The 24,870-nt window shown below is 41.8% G+C and overlaps 1 protein-coding gene across 9 annotated transcripts in view; it reads left to right on the top strand.

The window, feature by feature from the left end:
• The first annotated feature begins 3,521 nt into the window (after window positions 1-3,521).
• The window catches only part of rapgef1b (Rap guanine nucleotide exchange factor (GEF) 1b), a 249,885-nt gene continuing 228,536 nt past the window's right edge, over window positions 3,522-24,870 (top strand). For 4 of the 9 annotated variants that reach the window (XM_087998349.1, XM_087998343.1, XM_087998342.1 and 1 more), the window contains exon 1: window positions 3,522-3,768. In XM_087998349.1, coding sequence (XP_087854475.1) covers window positions 3,744-3,768 — 25 coding nt within the window. In that variant the 5' untranslated portion in view covers window positions 3,522-3,743. The remainder of the gene's footprint in view (window positions 3,769-24,870) is intronic. The other 5 variants (XM_087998347.1, XM_087998346.1, XM_087998345.1 and 2 more) reach the window with 2 other exon arrangements.

The raw sequence follows: 24,870 nt of genomic DNA, 5'->3' as shown, positions 1-24,870 counted from the left end.
AAAGAAGTAAGTTGTGGAAAAGCCGAAACCATTGCATTGGGGATCCTGGATTCTCTATTGCACTGTGGAGTAAATATATTTGGACTAAATACAATCCGTAGTGATGATTTGGACTGAGTTGGATTGGGGTGGACAAATTTTAAAATCACACAACACCAGGTTATAGTCCAACAGATTTATTCAGAAGCACTAACTTTCAAGGCGTTGCTCCTTCATCAGCTGGTTGTGGCATCTGATGAAAGAGTAGTGCTTCGAAAGCTAGTGCTTCCAAATAAACCTGTTGGACTATAACCTGGTGTTGTGTGATTTTTAACTTTATCCTTAGAGATGCCAGAGTAAAACTGTGCAAAGCTTCAGACAGTATATTGTCTTTGCTTCTTCCCCAAAACCAAACCTTTAATCTTACAAAATATTTTGCCAAGATCTGATGATGGTGTCCCTTTGATGGAACTGCAGAAGCCACTGGATAATGTGAATCCCTGTCTACTCTTCAATGGCAATGCCACAGTTGTCTGTGGTCTGTATATGGTCTCTCATCCATTTGTTCTTGTGAATTTAGGTTCAATCAACATTTGAGATGATTCATGCTAATGCATTGAATCATAGACTCATAAAATCATTAGAGCCAAAAAAAGACCATCCCACATGTCAGTGTTGACAATTCCCCACCCATCACCCATATCCCTACACTCTCCTCCTCTTCAGATATTTAGAATATTTAGGAAATGTCAAAGAGTTTACTTGACAGTAGGAGTCCATCCTGTCTGTGCTTGCACCAATTGAAAAACACACACCCACCCTGATTCTATACCATTAGGTAAGTAACTCAGAAAACTAAAAAAAAATCTGTCTTTGCTCCATTTTTAATATGCCAGTATTATGTTCCATTAACTGGTGAAAGATAGCTATAAGTTTTTCTTCCAATCCTCTCTTAACCCTCTCTCTGTTTGGTATTTCGAGGTGCATACTCTGTTAATGTTATTGATTCCCCATCTTTCCTTTTTTTACTTCAGTAATCTTGACTCTTCCAAGAGATGTTTTCAAGTCATACTTCTCAACTCCACATTTTTAATCAGTGTGGATATCATTTTTACTTTCCTGGTCCCAGATACATGAACAGCCAATAAATGTGCTGTCATGTGAGCAGCTGATCAAGAGACTTCTTGAGTTGAAATTCTGCTTCCCAGATCCTCTGAGTAAATATCAAAGCAGATTGAGTAACCAAGCAGCATTTAAAATATAAATCTGAGCTGCAATTAGAATTATGTTTAAGTTGGGATCCCCTGGGGGATTTTGGTTCATTCATGGGATGTGGGCATTACTGGCCACTTCAGCCCATATGTAGCTGCCCAGAGAGCCAACTACAGTACTGTGGGCCTGGAGTTATGTGTAACAATGGCAGATTTGCTTTCATGAAAGGGATTAGGAAGGAGTTTTTTTTACAACAATCAACACAGTCAGCAATAGACTAACTGTTTAGTCAACTTTTGTAATCAGCCAGAATGGAATTTGGACCCATATTCCAAGGGCAGGTAGAGTGGGCTCCGAGGCTAGGGACTTTATCACTACACCACTGCACATGTGCTGCTACCTGCTCCTGATCATCCCTATTGAAACTAAAACTCATCTCACAATCTCCTTTGTTAACTGATTGGGTAGAATAGTGATAATGTTATGGATTAATAATCCAGAGGTCTGGATTAATGCTCCCTTGGTGAGCATTCCAATCTCCCAAGAGCAGCTGCCAGAATTTAAATGTAATTTAAAAATCTGGAATAAAATGGCAGCTTCATTAATAAGAATAATTGTAAAAACACATTTGGTTCACTCATGTCCTTTAGGGTCCGTTTTTATGACTCTGATCGTAAAGGACATGAGCCATTTAGTGTGCAAATTGCACTGTATGTTGTTCCCTTCCTAAAATAAACAGCATATTTCCCTTAACATTCATGTGAGTTTTGTGATATTGCTGCATTTGCACATAATTTGCCCATTGGTCATCTTTTGGAGAAAGAGGAGTGCACAAGTGATAATCTAAGTAATGGAGATGGTATACAAAAAGGTATACAGAGAAGGCTTAAGACTCCATCAAAGAATCTTGTGTTAATTGATTTAAACATGGCAGGATTGTAGGAGGAGTGGGTGATTGACAGAAGGTAATGGGGAAGGATGATTAAACAGCATTGTGCAAACCCATGTAAAGTGGGAGAAGCTAAAAGAAGAACTCAAACTTTTCTCTCTCCACAACTGCTGTCATTATCAACTGAGTACTTCTGTTTTTAGTTCAGGTTTTCAGCAGGTGCAGTATCTTAGTTTATGAGGTGGAGGTGCCAGTGCTGGACTGGTGCGGACAAAGATAAAAATCACACAACACCAGATTATAGTCTAACCTGTTTATTTGGAAATACAAGCTTTTGGTGTGCTGCTCCTTCGTTCGGTAGCTAACTAGTTAGGGAGCAGCGATCCAAAAGCTTGTACTTCCAAATAAACCTGTTGGACTATAACCTGGTGTTGTGTGATTTTTAACTTGGTTTATGAAGTCCGCATTGTTGTTGTCGATTTAGGGAGAGGCAGTAGCACAGCAGTAATGTCTGGAATTGAGGCATTTCCCATGGCCAATCCACTTAACCTGCACACCCTACCAGACCATAGGGCTGCTCTCTCATTACAGAAAGATGACTGATGGTAAGTTTAAGTTGAGGGTCAATAAGTCACAGGTGAGGGGAGAGGTTCAGAAGACTGAGCCAGACAGATGGGAGAAATCTGTGTGAAAATTTGTCTTTCCTCCTACAAAACCCATCACATTGCGTCTCATGTAACAGACCTGCATCCGTCCACCCACTACTGAGCTGACATCTCCAAGGAAGCTGTTGCTACCTTTTTGACTTATGATATCTTCAGTTAGAGACAAAAAACCTGCAGAAACTGGAATTCAAGGTAGACAAACAGGAGGCTGGATGAACACAGCAAGCCAGGCAGCATCAGGAAATGGAGAGGTCAACATTTTGGAGTGTAATCCTTCTTCAGTTACCAGTAGACTAACTAACAAGCCTTCTGCTTGGATTCCAGCATCTGCAGTTTTTTTTGCCTCAAACAAGCAGGAGGCTAGAAGAACACAGCAAGCCAGGCAGCATCAGGAGGTGGAGAAGTCAAAGTTTCGGGTGTAATGCTTCTTCAGCCACCAGTAGAGTAACAAGCCTCCTACTGGTCTACCTATGGTAACCTCAGCCAGTGCAGGAATTGAACCCATGTTATTAGCATCACTCTACAATCTCAAAGACCATCCACCCAGTCAACTGAGTGAAAGGGCTGCCTGGGGAAATGAAGTTTTGTTGGCGGAGGTGGGAGGGATGGATGTGGAGCTGTAATGCATCCCTCCGGCCGGCAGGTGGTGGTGCTGTGGGATGGAGGGGAAAGGTTTTGTTTTGAGCGGTTGGGCAGGGAAGAGTTTCTCCTGTTCTCGCGCGGAGGGAGGGGAGGAGGGTTGGTGGGTTGTCTCTCTTTTTTTTAGTCCTTCGCCGTGGGTGCCGTCCTCCTGCGGCCGGAGTCAGTCAGCCAGCCAGCCAGCTCGGAGATACAGACACCCCGAGAGAGACGCTGCCCTGGGGGTAACGGCTCAGGCCGGAGGCGGGCACCATGGGGACCGAGTGAGCGGGATTTCTCCACGTCAAGAGGAGGAGAGGAGAAAAATTATCAAGATAGAAAAAAGAGAGAAGGAAGTCCGCGGGGGCCGGCGTCAGGAAATGTCCGGGAAGCTGGAGAAACAAGGTGGGCCAACACTGAAAGGTTGATCTGTTTTTTTGGGGGGTGGTGGAAGGATGGGGAAAAGGGGGGCAAGAAGAGGCTGAAGGTCACGGAGTCGCCGACCGGAGCCTGGATGCTCCCACCCCCCCCTACCTCGGGAAAGTCCGAGGCTTCTCTGCACGGGCAGGCCGCCGAGCACATCTACCGTTCCCGTCACTCGATTCATTTCTGTTTAACTCTTCCCCCCCCCCCGGCGGATTATTTCACAAGTGGAAAGTGCAGAGGGCCACATTTCCCGCCCCCGAGTTATTTTTTTTTTTAATTAACGTTTTGAGGAGGGAGTCGACCGAAGATGTTATTTCGCGCGGGGAGGTGCCGGGGCTCGCGATGGAAGTGGGGTGGTCGCTAACGGCGACGTGCTGCTCATTTCAAACAGGAGGCGCCAAGCCCCGCTCGCTCACTCACTCGGTTTTTGTGTTTGTTTCTGCTCGAATCTGCCTTCACTCTTTCTCTTACACGCCCCCTTTCCTGAGTGAGCCTGGGTTATTGCCAGGAGACACCGCAGAGCAAGGAGGAGGGGTTACGCGAGGAATGGCTATAGTTCCAACTCATGCCTTTTGCGGTGCCTGCGGGTGCCTTCTCTTGCTTTGCTTAGCCTGTTATATGGGGAACTGGATCCAGGCTTTTCATTTTGAGGTGAATGTTGGTGCATTGCTATCCTGTATTGTCCTCTTGCTATGTATAAATTTAACTGTAATTTAGCTGTATGGTTAGAAGGTCCAGTGACCTCTAATATCGGTGTGAGGTTACTGACCCTACCCCATCCCCCGGTCGTCAACAACTATTTATAAACCACCTTTGTAGTTAAATGTCCCATCGTGCTTGACAACATTTGTAAACAAAATTTGACACTGAGCCATGTGAGCTGTTGAGACAGATCACCAAAGTCTTGGCCAGGACTAGATTTTGAGGAGCACTTTATAAAAGGAATGATGGACCGTAAGAGATTTAGTCAGAGATTTCTAAAGCTCAGAGCTTTGGCAGCTGAAGGTAACAGCTACCAACAATGCCTTGGAGAATTCAAAATTGTGGATTCTTCTGCCCAAAATTGAAGGAGCACATTGATCTTGGAGCATTGAGAATCTGAAGGGGAATGAAAATGGCTGGGGCTCTGGCAAAATTTGGAAAGAAGAATGAGACTATAAATTCAAGGCATTACCTGACCACTAAAAGGTGATCAGTAAATAGGACTTGATAGTTAAGATATAGACAGCAGAGTTTTAGATGACACCAGGTTATAAAGGATAGAATGTTGGAGGTTGGCTAGGATTGTGTTGGAATAGTCTCGAAGTAGTAAAGGGGCACAGTTGAGCAGTAAGCTGAAATTAGGGTAGAATCGAACAGTGCTGCTGGATTTCGTAATGATGCTAAATGTGACATTTGAATTCTTAAGGTTGAATTGGAAATTGCTGAATGATAGGAGCAGTAGGAAGTCATTTGACTCATTGTGGCTGTCTATTTTGCATCTTTCTACTTCATATGAACCAAAAAGATGTTAAGTTGTCTTTATTTATAGGGTCGAAGGATTGGAAAGAAAGAAATTAGGCTGGGGTGGGGTCCTCAGTTACTCCTCACTGACAAATCTTTCATCCCAAGGATCAGTCTTACAAACCTCCTCTGAATGACGTCATGCTGTTGCTTGGGTATGGGGCCCAAAAGTGCTCCAAATATTCCAAATGTGATGGAACAGGAATTTAGTCAGCCTTAGCAGTACACGTCTGCTCTTGTATTCTAGCCCTTTTTGAAAAGATTATCAACATTGCATTTGCCTTCTTAACTGGCAACTGGACCTGCATGTTAACCTTAGGAGTTCTAGTTCAGGATTTTCCTAAATCACTTTGTGTCATTTCCAAAGCCTTTCCCTACTTAGAAAATATCGTTGTTGTAAATATTTACAGGATAAGTACGCCAGTTTCAAGAAATGCATCAGTGGTATAGTTCTCGCTCTTTTCATAGAATCCCTGTAGGGTGAAAGCAGGCCTTTGGCCTGTCGAGTCCACACTGACCCTCCGAAGACCAGTCCAGCCCCCTGTAACCCTGCATTCCCCAAAGCTAATCTGCATAGCCTGCACGTCCCTGGAAACTATGGGACAGTTCACCTAACCTGCACATCCTTAGACTGTGGGAGGAAACCAGAGCACCCAAAGGAAATCCAAACACCATGGGAGAATTTGCCAACTACACATAAGTAGTTGCCCAAGGCTGGAATTGAACCAGGTCCCTGGCACTGAGACAGCAGTACTTACTACTGAGCCACCTTGTGTGTGAAAGATTTACCAATTGCATGTTCCATATGCAAGGCTGGACTTATACACTTAATGGTAGGGCTCTGGGGAGAGTTACTGGATAAAGATACGTAGGGGTGGGATTTCGGTTGAGCTGCCAATTGGATGCAAACTTGGCTTGATGGTAGGAGATAGTGATGGTTTAGAGGTTCATTTTGGACTGGACGCCTGTGACCAGCAGTGTTCCACTGGGATATGTACTGGGTCCACTTTCGTTTGTCATTCTATAAATGATTTGGATAAGAATGTAGGGGGCATAGTTAGTAAGTTTGTAAATGACACCAAAATTGGTAGTAAAACGGAAAGTGAAGAAAGTTATCTAAGATAACAAGAGATTGGGTCAATGGGCTGAGGAGTGGCAGATGGAGTGTAATTTGGATAAACGTGAAGTATTGCATTTTGTAAAGCAAACAAGGGCAGGACTTAGTAAACCCCTGGATAGTGTTGTAGAATAGAGAGCTAGGGGTTCAGGTATGTAATTCTTTCGAAATTTATGTCACAGGCACAAGGTGGTTAAGAAGGCGTTTAACACAGTTGCTTTTGTTGCTCAGACCTTTTGAGTACAGAAGTTGGGATATCATGTTGAAGTTCTGCAGGATGTTGATGCAACCTCTTCTAGAGTTCTGGTCACCCTGCTATAGGAAGGAGATTATTAAATTAGAGAATTAAAAAAAAACCAGGATGTTGGCAGGAATGGAGGTTTGAGTTAGAAAAGAAATTAGACTGCAAAGTCTGAGATGTTTTTCATTGGAATGTATGAGATTGAGGGGTGAAGTTAGAGATTTATGAAATCATGGGGAGCAAAAATAGTGATTGGCAATGGTCTCTTCCCTAGGGTGGGTGAGTTCAAGACAAGGGGGCATTTTTTTTTTGAAGGGAGAAAGTTTCAAAAAGGATATGAGGGGCAACTATTTTTTACATGTTTCATGGCTGGAATGAAATGCCAGAGGAAGTGATGGATGCAGATGCAGTTACAAGATTTAAAAAAAAATTGGATAAGTACGTGAATAGGAAAGATTTGCAGGGAGATGGGCCAAAACACCAGCAAGTGGAACTAGGTTAGTTTGGGAATGTGGTCAGCGTGGATTAGTTGGATCAAAGGGTCTGTTTCCATGCTGCGTGGTTCTGTCTGAGTCTATGTAGTGCTGTCATGCTATGTTTCAAATAATGATGAGAATGCTTAGCAATTCTATTATTTTATTGATCGCTGCAGTGCAATGCATTTGTAATGTTCCAGAACAGTCAGCTGAGGTCAGATAGTTCAGACTTTGCATATGGTTTTACATAATTATTCAAGTTAAACTGAGAACCACTCTAGTTAAATGATTTGGGAAATGCAGTGGCTAAGTGTGTTGAAGATAATGTGAGCAACCCATTTCCATTGTGTCAGGATTCCATCACATTGGATGTAACAGCATATGAAAAATAGAACATGTCTTGATGCTGATTTATAACAGACTGTGGATCTGATTTCATTCTCTAACCATGTCTTTTATTTGCAGAGGTGAGTGTAGTAAATACATAGATTTAATTTTCTGATTTTAAAAAATGACAGTCTTATTCTTTACTTTGGCTGTACACCCATAAATTGTTTTCTCTGAGAATGTTTCAGATTCCCCCTTTGTAGTTATAGTTTTATTTTACTTTGGAGTGGTTTCAGTGCTCTGTGTTGAATTCCTGTCAGTGGGCAGAAGCTGTGGTCTCCTGTCTGTTTGAATGTTAGTGCACCGTATTGATTTAACTACTTGTCGTAAAGTTGTGCATCGCAGTCTTAAATAAAAGGCACACACCATCTATGCATGGAAATAAAATTTACTCAAATATAAAGGCAACAGTTAAAAATTGCCTATTTTTGTTTTTGTATAGTGGAGTGAAGGTGGGTTGTAGATGAGAGAGAAAAGAAAGGCATTGTACTTTGCTCCAAGATTTAAGAATAAATAGATGTCTTTTTAAAAAAAAAGTCAGATGTCTGCTGTAGATGTGAAATAATTAATATTGCTAACACTTGTTTTAAAAGAAAGTCAGGTATGTGTTATGAAAGGAAATGCAGCAGCATGGATAGAAAGTTGGCTGACAACCAGATGGTTCAAATAATTGTATGCTATTCGCTGTGAAGGAGGATTGGAAGGTTGGTAAGCAGTGACAAACCTAATGAAAGACTTCAGGAAGGCACAAGGTTGGAAGAATGGGCAGATGGACACACATGCATTTTCATCTGTAATCTCTCCTCCAGACTTTGAGGTAAACAAAAACTGGGAGTGCAGTGATTAAAATTGCAAGCAGGTAGTATGATAAATATGTGAAATTAAATTACTTTGTGCAGTTTTGGTTAGCCAGTTGTAGAATGGAATTTAAAGTAATGTAAAGAATGCAACATAGGTTTGCCACAATGATATTCAGGGTGGAAGTTATGAGGGAGATTGTGATCCTGAACTTTTTTTTTCCCATTTACTCAGAGTGAGTAGATAAGCTTCATTATAGGTTTTTGGCAAACTGTAAAGGACTTCCACTAGTTGGGAAGATTATGATGTTAATTTGTCAGTTTGGAGTACTTGGGAGTATTGTGTGTAGTTTTGGTTTCCTTATCTAAGGAAGGGTATACTTGCCACAGAGATATTGCAACAGAGTTTGACTAAATTAATTCCAGGGATGGTCAGATTGTGTTGTAAGGAGTGATTGAAGAAACAAAATTTTGGTTGAGGAGTCATCTCATTGATGCTTAGAAAATTCATCCAGGGCATGTTGATAAGTCTGGAACAGGGCTGGGGGAAGTGAGAACAGTCTGGGGATAAGTGGTAGGACTGACGTGAGGAGGAATGTCTTCACTCAGAAGGTGGTGAATCTTTAGAATTCTCTACAATAGGTGTCTGTGGATACACAATTTTGAACATGTTCAATTTGCTGGATCCTAATGACACCAAGGGATATGAGGGTAATAGGAAAAGTGACATAGAGGTAGATAATCAACCATAATCTATTTTAATGGCTCATTGGGCCAAATGACCTACTACATCTATTTCCTTTGTTGCTATTTTGAAATTTCCTTTGAAAGGGAGGAGTAGCCCAGACCCTAACTTTGCGAGTTGTTGTTTTAAGCAGGTGTAAAATGAATATTTCAGGAGAGAACTAGCTGGTCAAACCACTTAGTTTTAAACAGGACAGAATTAATTTACAAGATTGCTGAATGAAACATAGAAACATGAAACATAAAAACACAGAAAAAAGAATACTGAATAACTCACTGTCCAAAAACCCAACATATAATTCCAACTTAATGATATTGTTCCAAATGCTTGCAGGAATCCTCATAAGCACCTAGTTGGCACAAAAGGTAAAATCAAACACAAGTTCTTACAGGATAGAATTCAGAGAGACAGTACCAGCTTGGATGTGCTTCTGAGTCCAACAGCTTTTCCATGTCTCACCGGACTGCTTTAAAAAAAAAGACCAGAGAGAACCTGAGCTGGGAGAACTGGCCATTCCCCTTTCATTGTACAAATGTTTTTTAAACTTGAAAACCTTCTGCCTGAGGCAGTATCTGTTAGCTATTATCAAATTGGCCCTAAAACCCTTCAACCCCCAGACATTTCGGAGTCTGAATCATTTACGACCTCTCTGGAAAGTCGAAGCCAAGGACTGCATTGCCTTGTTAAAGGAGCAGATTTGTCACACCTCCACCCTCACCCCCCCCCCCCCCCCCCCCAAACAAAAATGGACCAGCATATCCAAAGATGGCTTTACTTTAAAACCCCTTAAAGAAAACTTTAGTACTCTAAACCACATATACATTACATTGACTATAAACACGGACAATTACATTCTGTTGTACTCCTGCCACCGAACGCCTCAGTTTCTCATTTGAGGCTCAACAGTGCATCAACAATCACATTTTCTCTTCCTGCCACATGCACAGTTTTCAAATTGAATGGCTGTAACAACAACCATCTAAACAATCTGGTATTTTTGTCCTTAAATTTCTCTACAAGCCTCAGCGGGTTATGATCAGTATATATGATTGTCTCAGACAAGTTACTGATAACGTATACACTGAGATGTTGCAATACCAACACCAAGCTCAAGGTCTCCTTCTCGACTGTCGAATATTTCTGCTGATGAGTGTTCAACTTTCATGCGAAATATCCAATAGGTCTTTCAATCTTCTCGTCTTCTTGCAAGAGCACAGCACCCTCATCACTTGCATCAATAGCCACCTTGAATGGCTTTGCATTATTAGATGTGGCTAATACCGGGGCAGTGGTTAACACAGCTTTCAGGCTGTCAAATTCCTTCTGACACTCCGCTGTCCACTTAAACCCCTTGCCTTTCTTTACCAACTCAGTGACTGGAGCAGCCACAGTGCTAAAATTTGGTACAAATTTTCAGTAAAATCCAGTCAATCCCAGGAGCCGTAGTACTGTTCTTTTTGCCGATAGTGTGGGAAACCATCCCGTTACCTTTTTTTTCCGCATCCCATGGGACCATTTGTCCATGTCCAATAACATGGCCCAGGAAGGTGATTTGGGCTTTGGCAAATATACTTTTAACCAGGTTTAACACCATGCCTGCCTTCTGAAGTTGATCGAGCAAATAAATGTTCATTCCACGTGTAACTAAAAATGATCAGGTCATTGATATATGCGACACAGTTGGGTAATCTGGCAATTACCTTATTGGTTAGTTGCTGAAATGTGGCTGGCGCATTTTTCATGCCAAATGGCATGACTTTAAACTGATACAGTCCATTTGGCATTTCAAAAGCTGCAATTGCCTTTGCTCTTTCCGACCAAGGTACCTGCCAGTATTGTCTGAGCAAATCCAATTTAGAAGTATGAGTTGCTTGTCCCACCTTCTCAACACAGTCTTCCAAACGTGGAATAGGATATACATCAGTCTTTGTAACTGCATTGACTTTGCGATCGTCCACATGTGACTGTTGGGTACCATCTGGTTTTGGCACCATTATTATGGGTGAACTCCTATCATTGTAACTTGTGTTGATTATGTCACCTTGGAGCAATCTCCTTTTGAACCTTTGCCAACTTTAGAGGGTCATGCTTATAAGGATGTTGCTTAAGCAGAACATCATCTCCTATATCTAAGTCATGCATAATTAGGTTAGTACTTCCCAGCTTATTTCCACTTATCTCCCCATGTGATAGTGATAACTCTTTCAGGTCATTTTGATTTTCCTCTACAAGGTAACTCAGTTTATTTCAATTTTTGACAACTTCCTCATTGTCCAATTTGATCTGAGGAATGTCTAATTCAGAATCCTCTGAACTTGGTTGCTTCTTCTGTGTTGTAATCAATAATTCATTCTCTTGCTTTCCTTCCCTGTCAAAATACCTTTTGAGCATATTCACACACTCTGTGACACATACTGAGATTTCTTTCTGCCTGGCACCCCTATAAAGTAGTTCACCTCATTCAATTTTCTTTCAACTTGATAAGGTCCACTAAACCTTGCTTTTAAAGGTTCCCGTATCACTAGAAGTAACACTATTACCTTATCCCCGATAGCAAAATTGCGAATTTTTGATTTCTTATCTGCTTCCTGTTTCATTGTATGCTGTGATACTTTTTAAATGCCAACTCCCCAGCTTTAATCATTCCCTAAAATTTGACACATAGTCCAAATGTGTGGTCTCTGAATTCTGACTTAACAATTTCTCCTTAATCAATTTTAACGGTCCTCTTACTTCATGCCCAAAAACTAATTCAAATGGGCTGAATTGGGTGGATTCATTTGGTGCATCTCTGATTGCAAAAAGCACAAACGGAATTCCCTTATCCCAATCATCTGGATAATCTTGACTATAAGCCCTCAACATCGTCTTTAATGTCTGATGCCATCTTTCTAGCGTTCTCTGCGATTCTGGATGGTACGCAGTAGACTTGAATTGTTTTATTCCTCAGCTGTTCATAACTTCCTAGAATAATTTTGATGTGAAGTTTGACTTTTGATGTGAAGTTTGACTTTTGATCTGTTTGTATCTTGGTAGTCTGTATCTAGTGAAAAATTTGAGTAATGCCTCAACAGTCCTTTTAGCTGTGATATTGCATAATGGGATGGCCTCTGGAAATCTAGTCGACACATCTGTTATTGTTAACAAATGTTAATTCCCACTTTTTGTTTGAGGTAGGAGACCTATGCAATCGATTAAGACTCTTGTAAAAGGTTAGTTAAATGCAGGAATAGGTATTAAAAGTGCGAGTTTTATTACTGCCTGTGCTTTTCCAAATACCTGACATGCGTGACGCGTCTGGCAAAATTCAGCAACATCCTTGTGCAGTGCAGGCCAGTAAAAATGTTTTTGTATTTTAGCTTGTGTTTTTCTCCCTTCTAAATAACCTCCAAACGGTAGCTTGTGCGCCACTTGGAACACATCCTTTCTATAACCCGCTGGCAATACGATTTGATGAACTTCTGCCCACTTCTTATCTGTCTGAATGAAACATCATTAAAACGTCATTTTTAAGATGGTAATATTCAGGGATACGTTTGGATTCCTTTCCTATGTATGCCTTTTGATACAATTGCTTTAAATTTTCATCTTTCTGCTGTAACTCAGTAAACTTACCTGAGTTAAAGATGTTTGTATTGTTATCCATCTGCACCTGGTTTGTGCCAACCGTCTGAACAAATAGGGTATCTACTAATGCCACTTCAACTTTCTTAGCTGTACTACTTAATTACCAGTTAAAACAGGAGAGATTTTGTGACCTCGTTACCACACAGTCAGGAAAATTCCAGGATATGTCTTGCAATAGTTCAGTTGCCAGAGTTTCCACTGGCTTATCAACCACAGTAGGCATCACTCCTACCAGTGAATCAGCTATATCGTTAGCAGGGCAAGTTGTATTCCTGGAGCTCAGTACTTCTACCACAAATTCTCCACTCTTCTTTGGACATTCTTACCTTGCTTTACATAATTGAGCGCTTTTAGTCTCACCATGAATTCCTGTTACTAGTACCTTTCCTGGCAATAGTCCTTCGGAAGTACATATCAGCATCACTGACTGAGAGGATTCTGTGTTGCTTAATATTGTAACCTCTTTACTGCTCTTGGCCTATGCAAATAAACTTTACTTTTGCAGGTATATGGTTTAAGAAGATCTGGCACTTTCTCCTTAACCAACCTCCGACCAGCTTGTACATTCTGGTGCAGCTTTCTAGCCTCCACTGTGCTTTCTGTTACCACTCCAACAAAATTCACTGGCTTATCCTGTTTTCCTACATCTGGCTTCCCAATGCTTTTCCTAACCCACCAACACTGATTTCATGTGGCCTACTGTATTGCAGTGAAAACACTGGAACTTTTTAACTTCTCTGTCCCCTTCAAGGGTTTCCTTTTTACCCTATGGTAAGTTATCCTTATGGTCTTCACTGAGATCTATCTTTTCCTTTCCATGTGAGGATTTCTTGTTTTTTTTCCCCCAATTTCTATCCCTCGCAGATTGAAATTGATTCTGGAAGCCAAACTTTGCTTTATGGACCAACTCAGAATCATCCGCCATTTCAGCTGCAAATCTTGCTGTTCAAACTCTCTGCTTTTCCACATAGTTCTTGCTACTTCAGGAAGTGAATTTTTTGAGCTCCTCCAAGATAATTCTCTAAGAGCGTTGTAGGTTTGCTCTATTTTAAATGCCCTTATCCACATTTCAAAATTACCTTGTTTGATCCTTTCAAACTGTATGTAGGTTTGACCAGGGTTCCTCCTCAGATTCCTGAAACATTGTCTGTAGGCTTCTGGCACAAGCTCATATATACTTCAGATGGCTTTCTTCACCTCCTATGCCCCAGATACCTCCTCTGATATTGATGCAAATACCTCACTAGCTTTACCTACAAGTTTTTTGTTTGGATCAACAAAACCCACTTGGTCACTGGCCACCGCATTTGTTTAGCCACGTTTTTCAAATGAGATGAAAAAGGCCTCCAAATCTTCTCATCAAATTTAGGCAATGCATGAATATATTTAAATAGTTTTGCACCAGGCCTTTGGCTCCAATGGGTTTGCTCATTCTCACACTCTCCTCACAAAGCTTATCTTCAGCCTTCACCTTCATCCTTTTAAACTGACTTTCCTGTCTTAAGTGCCAATTTCCAAAGTTCAAATGCTCTCTTGTTTTCCTTTTGTCTGCTTTGAATTGTAATTCCTTGTATTTTGTCTCTAACTCAAGCTGCTTCATTTGCAATTGAATTTTAGCTATCTCTAAAGACCCTGGCCTTTCCAGCAAATTTAAATGCTGAGCTGTTGCTTAATTATATCATCTTTCCTCACAGAGCAGCCAGCTTCACCCTCAGCTTGTCTGCTAATTCCAGCAGCTTGGCCTTGATCACTTTTTGTAAAACCCCCAAAGTCACTTCCTCCACCCCCAAAAAACTCTTAGTGACTGAAAGAGCCATTGCTATCCCAAGCACCATTTAAACCAACGAAAATCAACACCCGGAACAAAAGACACTAACACCTACCACTCGCTACCTACAAGTCCAATAACTCTAATCCCAATTTGGAACTGAAGAACAAATCCTGCAAAGAGCCCCCAGTATGAGGCCAGATCCCTCTTTTTCGCACAAAAGGTGGTGTGTGTGTGGAATGAGGTGCCAGTGGAAGTAGTGGAGGCTGGTACGATTACAATGTTTAAAAGGCATCTGGATGGGTACATGAATAGGAATGGTTTAGAGGGATATGGGCCAAATGCTGGCAAATGGGGCTAGATTAGTTTAGGATATCTTCTCCGCATGGACGAGTTGGACTGAAGGGTCTGTTTCTGTGCTGTACAATTCTGTGACTTAAATCGATATGTTGCTTTTAACATAATAAAACATTCCAACACACTCCACAGCAGCACAGTAAAACAACGTAGGATTTGAAGCCACAGAAGGAGATATTAGATCCAACTGTAAAATGTACTGCCTCTTAGAATCTGATAGCCAGGATCTCAGAATGGATGAAAAATGGCTATTTATTATTTTCTCAAGGAATGGGGGTGTTGCCAGCATTTATTTCCCATTCCTGATTGCTCTTAAATTGCTGCAGTTGCAAGTAACTGTGCTGTTAGGGAGTTGCAGGATTTTGAGTCAACAGCAATGAAGGAATGGGGATGTGTTTCCAAGTCGGTTACAGTTGCGTCAGGGCTGCATCAAGAACATTGCAAATTTTCAAACTGCTGTAGTTCTGCTTGATGTTTTAAAAATAAGGAAGCAATGTCCCTGTTGTCCATTGTATGTATCAATTGTCATTCCTTCCTTCCTTTCTGCAAAAATTATATAATGAATATTTTGCTTGATATTAGATACGTTTTCTATCATGCAGCACAACTCGTCAACGTTTGAGCTAGTGTATTCATAATGTTTTCAAATTAATTGAATGTTTTAATTGATAATAGAATTCTAATAGTGACATAATTGAATAAAATTTAGCCGCCCCCCCCCCCACTAATTTAGCAGCCAACTAAAGTTGTGCATTCCTGTTCATATGAAATGAGTTTCTTCATGGGCTTTGTGGAGATAACGTGTCTGTCTGAACAGACTGATTAAAATAACTAATGACATACCTCAAGCGGGTGGGTCTTGAACTTAGCCTTATGGCTCTGGAAGGAATACTTTCACTATGCCACAGGAACCCCCTCAGTGGAGGTTATATGCTGCTGTCATAGTTGTCACACCAGCTGCCCTCTTAGAAAATAGGATCTGATACACTAAATCTGTACTATTTTGAAGAGTATGTTGTACTCCATATAGAAATGTTATCAAATTCCCATAAACCTTTGAATATGCATTTGCTGCAACAATGAAATTCCTACAGCTATAAATTGTGTGAAGATTGGCATTGTAGGACTAGAACCTTGAATGCTCAGGTGGTAGACATTTGACCTATTTTAACACAATCTGCTTTTTGAAACAGCCCAACACATTCTGCTACCCTCTTTATGCTACTTGACTGTATATCTTTTCTTTCTTTTGAGTACGAGATGTAGCATGCACTGTACATTTTCAGGGATAAGACTTTTTCTGACTTGGTGTTAATGTTTAACGTAATTGCAGTTTTAGTGGTTGTTTGCTAGACGTTTAACCTAATTGTTTAAAACCAATCTATTGGTAAAATTATATTGTACTGTAATAGAAGACTTCCAGTAATTGTGTGGTTAATTAGAACTATTAATTTAACTAGGTGGGATTGAGGTTCACAAGGAAGACGTATTAGAAATCCTGCAGAGTGTGAAAATAGATAAGTCCTCTGGGCCGGATGGGATTTATCCTAGGATCCTCTGGGAAGCCAGGGAAGAGATTGCTGAGCCTCTGGCATTGATTTGTAAATCGTCATTGTCTACAGGAATAGTGCCAGAAGACTGGAGGATAGCAAATGTGGTTCCCCTGTTGAAAAAGGGGAGTAAAGACAACCCTGGTAATAGACCAGTGAGCCTTATTTCAGCTGTTGGTAGTGTTGGAAAAGGTTATAAGAGATAGGATTTATAATCATCTAGAAAAGAATAATTTGATTAGGGATAGTCAGCATGGTTTTGTGAAGGGTAGGTTATGCCTCACAAACCTTATTGAGTTCTTTGAGAAGGTGACCAAAGAGGTAGATGAGAGTAAACCGGTTGATGTGGTGTATATGGATTTCAGCAAGGCGTTCAATAAGGTTCCCCACAGTAGGCTATTGTACAAAATGCGGAGGAATGGGATTGTGGGAGATATAGCAGTTAGGATCAGTAATTGGCTTGCTGAAAGAAGACAGAGGGTGGTGGTTGATGGGAAATGTTCATCCTGGAGTCCAGTTACTAATGGTGTACCACAAGGGTCGGTGTTGGGTCCATTGCTGTTCGTCATTTTTATAAACAACTTCGATGAGGGCATAGAAGGGTGGGATGGTAAATTTGCAGACGACACTAAGGTTGTGGAGTTGTGGATAGTGACGAAGGATGTAGTAGATTACAGAGAGACATAGATAAGCTGCAGAGCTGGGCTGAGAGGTGGCAAATGGAGTTTAATGCGCTCAAGTGTGAGGTGATTCACTTTGGTTGGAGTAACCGGAATGCAAAGTACTGGGCTAATGGTAAGATTATTGGTAGTGTAGATGAGCAGAGAGATCTGTGTCCAGGTACACAGATCCTTGAAAGTTGCCACCCAGGTTGACAGGGTTGTCAAGAAGGCATACAGTGTTTTAGCTTTTATTAATACATCGAGTTCCAGAACCACGAGGTTATGCTAAAGCTGTACAAAACTCTGGTGCGGTTGCACTTGTAATATTGTGTACAGTTCTGGTCACCGCATTATAAGGAGGATGTGGAAGCTTTGGAAAGGGTGCAGAGGAGATTTACTAGGATGTTGCCTGGTATGGAGGGAAGGTCTTGCAAGGAAAGGCTGAGGGACTTGAGGCTGTTTTCATTGGAGAGAAGAAGGTTGAGAGGTGACTTAATAGAGACATATAAGATAATCAGAGGGTTAGGTAGGGTGGACAGGGAGAGCCTTTTTCCAAGTATGGTGACGGCGAGCATGAGGGGGCATAGCTTTAAATTGAGGGGTGATAGATGTAGGACAGATGTCGGAGGTAGTTTCTTTACTCAGAGTAGTAAGGGTACAGAATGCTTTTCCTGCAATGGTGGTAGATTCGCCAACTTTAAGTACATTTAAGTTGTCATTGGACAAGCATTTGGACGTACATGGAATAGTGTAGGTTAGATGGGCTTCAAATTGGTATGACAGGTCGGCGCAACATCGAGGGCCGAAGGGCCTGTACTGCGCTGTTATGTTCTATAATTTAAACTTACTTAAAATAGTAGCTGGAGTTTTTTGACAGACACCTTTTTTTGTTCCTTTTAGGTTCAGTGTTGAACTAATATGGGAATGCATTCTTTGATTTTAGCTTCATCTAGTGTTTTAGTTGTGCTGCAGAAACAGATTGCTGACTGGGGGAAGTGTGAGGGAAATACTGGGCTATATTATTGTATTTTCTCTCATACCACACTGGGAGAAAAAATGAGTTCTGGCAAATAATGAGTGCTGCAATAGAGCCAACTGAAAAGACATGCGAGCAGATTTGTCAATGAACCAGTCCAATTCATGCCTAAATTATCAATTTTTTGAGTGCTGTCTGTGATCACATAATACACCCCAGAGATTAGCATCTTGTCCTTATCAAAGCATCTGACACGTTAATTTCAGTTCCTGTTTTCTTGGTGCACATGAAACATTGGGATATGGTGAAATGGGCAAATAACTAGTATACTAGTTCCTGTCACTGAGGAGATTATAGAACTAACCATGTTGGCTGATCTCTTTAAATTGGAAACTGATTGTTCAATTCACATTTGGTTAGAAAAGTCTGCAATGATAGGTTAATTAATGTGGAAACAGTTGACATTCTGACCTCAGTTCAAAAATGGTTTAGTTTATGTAATTGAGGATCATGCTAAACTTATTTGCATTTTAATTTCATATCACCAGTGATCATTTACATTTGAGCAAATAATTGCCATGAGTCCATGTTCAAAATTAATGTTAACTTGAATAAATCTGTCTGTTCCTTTATGGTAGAGGTTAGTTGGCAACTAATGTTTCTTCTCTGTCAAATATGCAGTGTTTTCTATCTAACTAGAAATAGAGGTGATCAAAAATTATCATCAAAGTCTGGTCAAAACTGGCAATTTGTGCAGAACAGCTACTGAATTAATATTGCAGCTGACCCAATAACATCTCTTTTTCGCAGTGGTTCGAGTCCCGTTACTGCTGCCTTATGGAATTGTTAATGCTCAGAATCTTTCTTCCGTGTTTTGGTGTTTGATCCTCTTCAGTTTTTGTTCCCATCACTTTCCAGCTAAAGCTCAAATTCGTGACTTATTTGTTTCCTTTTTAGCAATATCAAAATTTCCACTTCCTTCTGCAACTCAGAATTTCCGCTTTATTGAACTTTCCGAACTTCCCAATTTGTATTGTGTTTCAGAATGTCATTTGTATCCTAATGTTCACAGCCTTACTATTCAAATGCTCCTTGCCACAGCACAGGGTTGCCCTTCTGACCCATACTTAATGCCTCTTTTTGCATTGGCAAGAAGTAATGAAGAATGCCTCTTAATTAGTGCAGTAAAGGAGTTCTCAACAAAATCACTAATTTCTTAGTAAAATTGATGGATCGTTTGCTCCTGCCCAACTTTGGAAGAGTCATACTGGCTTGAAAAATTAGCTGATTCTCTCTATAGATACTGCCAGACTTGTGGAGTTTCTCTAGCACTTTTTATTTCAGATTATTTATAAACAGATTGGTTGATAGGTTGACATATATTTGATGTGTAGCTGCAAGGTTGTAATTTAATCTGATGCTTTCTAACAAGTTACTGAAGAATTGTGTCACCGTATTTAGTTGCATGTAATCTGGATGTGGTGTTAATTTTTTGAATTGCTCAACTACAAGATATAGCATAAATAACTCCTTGCTCAGATTTTTGACCATTTTGACTTTATTCCATCTCTTCCATGTTATTAAACTTTTCTTCCACTTTTCAGCACTCGTTTCTTTTCTGTTCTTCTCATAATCTGTTCTTAAAATTTGCTCATGAGATGGAGGCATCACTGGCTAGACCAGCATTTATTGCCTATCCCAAATCGTTCAGAGGGCATTTAAGAGACCACCGTATTGTTGTGGGCACAAAGTCACAAGGAGGGCAGGAATGATAGATTTCCTTCTCTAAATAAATAAATGAATCAGATTGGTTTTTATGACAATTGACAGTGGTTGTATGATCTCTACCAGGAGATTTCATCACCTTCCATGTGGGATTCAAACCCCTATCCATGGACCTGGGGTTTTTGATTATTAGTCTAGTAAATCTATCATTGCACCATTACCTTTACTGTTTCTGCACCATCAACATTTTTTTTATTGTAGGCATAATTTTTGTTTCATTTACTGTTACCACCTGCAAAGTGGTTGAGTGGAAACTGGGAATGCTCAGTGTTGCCTTTTTTATAAAAAGAAAGTCCCATACCATATCTCAAAACAAAGCTGACGTGTTTTCTGATATCTGCGCAATTGGAATGATGTTGTGAAACTTGAAAGGGTTCAGAAAAGATGTACAAGGATGTTGCCAGGGTTGGAGGGTTTGAACTATAGGGAGAGGCTGAATAGGCTTGGGCTGTTTTTCCTGGAACATCGGAGGCTGTGGGGTGACCTTATAGAGGTCTATAAAATCATGAAGGACATGGATAGGGTCAGTCATCACTGTCTTTACCCTGGGATGGGTGAGTCCAGAGCTAGCGGGTATAGGTTTAGGTGAGAGGGGAAGATATAAAAGAGACCTAATGAGCAATAATCTTTTAACACAGAGGATGGTACATGTGTGGATTGAGCTGCCAGAGGAAGTGGAGCAGGGTAGTACAATTACAGGCATCTGGCTGGGTTATATATTTAGGAAAGGTTTACAGGGATATGGGAGTTGAAGGGTGTGAAGGCAGCATCCGAGGAGCAGCAGAATCTACATTCCGGGCATATTCCCTTCATCGGGAATGGGGGATATGGGCCAAATGTTGGCAAATGGGATTAGATTAATTTAGTATATCTGGTCAGCATGGATGGGTAGGACCAAAGGGTCTGTTTCCATGCTGTACATCTCTGACTCTATGTAGACCAGTCACTTTCATTGCAGAAAAAGGTCACAAACCTGAAGTGTTAATGCTTTCTGTTTCTGCAGGTGCTGACTAACCTGCTTCATGTTTCTAGCATTTCAAATTTTATTTTTAAGAATTCTAACATGTCCAAATTTTGCTTTTGTTTCTTACCTATTGACAAGGAGGTACCAGCTAGAACTTTTGCTTCTCTGAACTATCCTCTGACTGCATCCAATAGAAATACAGTATATGAAACATGGATGTTCATTGAAGACCAGATTATAGTTGGCTGTGATATCTGCTGTTACCTTTTATCACTCTTGAGATGCTGAAAGGCAAATTCGACCCAGTGTGAATGGGAGCATTTCTGGAGAGATTCATGAGACCTATAATTAAAGATATGTAATATGTTTTGGGGGACTTGAGCTTCTCGGCAGAACATTGTGATTTTGTCTTTAGGCTGTCTTTTATTTGGCCTATGGTCACAATCATGAGTTTAGTTGATTTGAGACTGATATCGTGAATCACAGAAAAAGCTTCCTTGGATTGCTAGTTTTAATTTTCTATCTGCACAGATGGTTCTGAAACAATATTTAATTTTCTACTGTTCTACCTAGATGTGCTTATGAAGGTTAGTCTTTGAAAGGGGGGAATAAAAATGTTCAAGCATTTAATTTTATTTTGAATGTTGGCACGAGCAAATGGGAGGCAAAATAGAAACAGGAGAACAAGACGTTTGTTGGCCATTTAGCCCTTTGAGCCTGTTTCACCATTCAATGTTATATTTTTTTTCTCAGCAGAACCCTTAGTTATATTGACACATACAGAATGTTTATAAATGGCCACCTCTGAGATCTTCCTTTCTGCGAATGCTATCTGATGGAATGTGAGTAACATCCTCAATCTGACCTGTTTTCATCCCAGATCAAGCCAGGGTTTTCGAAGCTGACGAGGCACTAGGTCCAGGGATTTTGGTTATGTTGCCTCTGGTGGCACGCAGCTTGATATCTGGGTGTTAACCAGCTCCTTGCATCTCTGGGACAGTCTTGACCAGCCAACATACTGAAAGAACTCCTCTCTGTTAGCCTTTACCTAATCCAGTCGATTACTCGAAACAGATGGTTTCCTTGCTAAGCAGCTCTGAAACATGGGCAAAAGTATAATTGAAGGATGAAAAGATGAAAAGAGTCCCATGCTAATTCCTTCCCCATCCAACTCTGTACTGTGCAGATCCTACTCCTTGAAAACATTTAATATTTTGACTTCAACTGCTTTCTCTGTGGCAGGGAATTCCGTAAGCTCATCTCTCTCTGGGTGAAGAAATTGCTCATCTGTCTTAAATGCTCTATTCCATATCTTTTGAGTGTGACTCCTGGTTCTAGACTCCCTATTCATCGAGAGTATCCTTCCTGAGTTTACCCTGTCTTATGAGAATTTTAAAAGTTTCTGGCAAAAACAATACACTGTCCTGTTTACTGCAGAGCATGGTATAGAAGTCAACTTGGCTTATAAATTGATCTTCCTTTCATGCACTTCATGCAATATTCACAATAAATGTTTGCCTGAAAATCTTCACCCCACAAAATGCTTGCTGGTACTTAATTCAAGGGAGCAAACACTCAACATAAGTTGTATGGGGAAGGTGCACTGTAGTTTAAAACACGGCCACATGGAGACCGAGTGAGCCAGGTGCTGACGACTATCACAATACTGGGTACAATGTGATAATTTAGCATTCAGTTTGAGACTAAGAAATTTGGGTCAGAAACCATAGAGCTACTCTTAAATAAGGGCACCTATATAGGAATGAAGACCAGAGTTGGCTGGAGTGGACTGGGAAAGGAGTTTAGCAGAAAATGTGTTTGAAGGACACTGGTGGATATTTAAGAAAATAGCTCCTGAGTCACAGCAAAGGTATATCCTAATGAGGGGCGAGAATTCTAGGTAGGTGATAAACCAACTGTGCTTAACCAAGAAAATTAAGGATAGCATCAATTTGAAAGGAGAAAAACATATTACTTGTCCAACACTTACGGTAAACCAGAGGATAGGGAAAGTTTTAAAAGTCAACCAAAACTTGCATGTTTTGGTTTATTTGTGTTTTCAGATGGCGCCAAAGTGTGGCGACACGATACAACACTCTTTTTTTTGTTACAAAATACATGGGACCATAAATCAAATAAAAAAAATTGGAGAAAAGGGGAAACATAAACTACATGAATATTGGCAAGGTAAAGTTGTCATAGTCCCACCACACCATAGACTACTGTCTAATTAGAGAGCTCAAGAAGTGGTGAAGATCACTGCAGTGATTGGAATAAGGTCAGCCAGGTGGATCTTGGAATGTGTTCCCCGATTGGGGCTGTTAACCTGCTTCAATCAGGGAGGAGAAAGTGAGGTCTGCAGATGCTGGAGATCAGAGCTGGAAATGTGTTGCTGGAAAAGCGCAGCAGGTCAGGCAGCATCCAGGGAACAGGAGAATCGACGTTTCGGGCATAAACCCTTCTTCAGGAATGAGGAAAGTTTGTCCAGGCTAAGATAAAAGGTAGGGAGGAGGGACTTGGGGGAGGGGTGTCGGAAATGTGATAGGTGGAAAGAGATCAAGGTGAGGGTGATAGGTCAGACTGGGGTGGGGGCGGAGAGGTCGGGAAGAAGATTGCAGGTTAGGAAGGCGGTGCTGAATTCGATGGATTTGACTGAGACAGGGTGGGGGGGAGGGGAAATGAGGAAACTGGTGAAATCCGAGTTCATCCCTTGTGGTTGGAGGGTTCCTAGGCGGAAGATGAGGTGTTCTTCCTCCAACCGTCGTTTTGTTGTGGTCTGACGATGGAGGAGTCCAAAGACCTGCATATCCTTGGTGGAGTGGGAGGGGGAATTGAAATGTTGAGCTACAGGGTGGTTGGGTTGGTTGGTCCGGGTGTCCCAGAGGTGTTCTCTGAAACACTCCGCAAGTAGGCGGCCTGTCTCCCCAATATAGAGGAGGCCACATCGGGTGCAGAGGATGCAATAGATGATGTGTGTGGAGGTGCAGGTGAATCTGTGGCGGATATGGAAGTTTCCTTTGGGGCCTTGGAGGGAGGTGAGGGGGGAGGTGTGGGCGCAAGTCTTGCACCTCCTGCGGTTGCAGGGGAAGGTGCCGGGAGTGGAGGTTGGGTTGGTGGGGGGTGTGGATCTGACGAGGGAGTCACGGAGGGAGTGGTCTTTACGGAATGCTGATAGGGGAGGGGAGGGAAATATATCCTTGGTGGTGGGGTCCGTTTGGAGGTAGCGGAAATGACGGCGGATGATGCACTGTACATGGAGATTGGTGGGGTGGTAGGTGAGGACCAGTGGGGTTCTGTCCTGGTGGCGGTTGGAGGGGCGGGGTTCAAGGGCGGAGGAGCGGGAAGTGGAAGAGATGCGGTGGAGGGCATCGTCGACCACGTTGGGGGGGGAAATTGCGGTCCTTGAAGAAGGAGGCCATCTGGGTTGTGCGTTTTTGGAACTGGTCCTCCTGGGAGCAGATGCGGCGGAGTCGAAGGAATTGGGAGAATGGGATGGCGTTTTTACAGGGGGCAGGATGGGAGGAGGTGTAGTCCAGGTAGCTGTGGGAGTCGGTCGGTTTGTAGTAGATGTCCGTGTTGATTCGGTCGCCTGAGATAGAAATAGAAAGGTCGAGGAAGGGGATGGAGGAATCTGAGACTGTCCAGGTGAATTTGAGGTCGGGGTGGAAGGTGTTGGTGAAGTGGATGAACTGTTCAACCTCCTCGTGGGAGCACGAGGCGGCGCCGATACAGTCATCGATGTAGCGGAGGAAAAGGTGGGGGATGGGGCCAGTGTAGTTGCGGAAGATGGATTGTTCCACATATCCTACGAAGAGGCAGGCATAGCTGGGGCCCATGCGGGTGCCCATGGCTACTCCTTTCGTTTGGAGGAAGTGGGAGGATTGGAAAGAGAAGTTGTTCAGGGTGAGGACCAGTTCAGTCAGTCGAAGGAGGGTGTCAGTGGAAGGGTTCTGGTCGGTACGGCGGGAAAGAAAGAAGCGGAGGGCTTTGAGCCCTTCGTGATGGGGGATGGAGGTGTACAGGGACTGGATGTCCATGGTGAAAATAAGGCGTTGGGGACCGGGGAAGCAAAAATCATGGAGCAGGTGGAGGGCATGGATGGTGTCCCGAACGTAGGTGGGGAGTT

Source organism: Chiloscyllium plagiosum, unplaced genomic scaffold (genome assembly GCF_037043375.1).
Source record: "Chiloscyllium plagiosum isolate Xiang-an unplaced genomic scaffold, Cpla_swu_hap1 HiC_scaffold_21, whole genome shotgun sequence".
NCBI classification, from domain to species: Eukaryota; Metazoa; Chordata; class Chondrichthyes; order Orectolobiformes; family Hemiscylliidae; genus Chiloscyllium; species Chiloscyllium plagiosum.
Note: the sequence above shows the minus strand (reverse complement) of the source record. Positions and strands in the feature narration are given on the sequence as shown.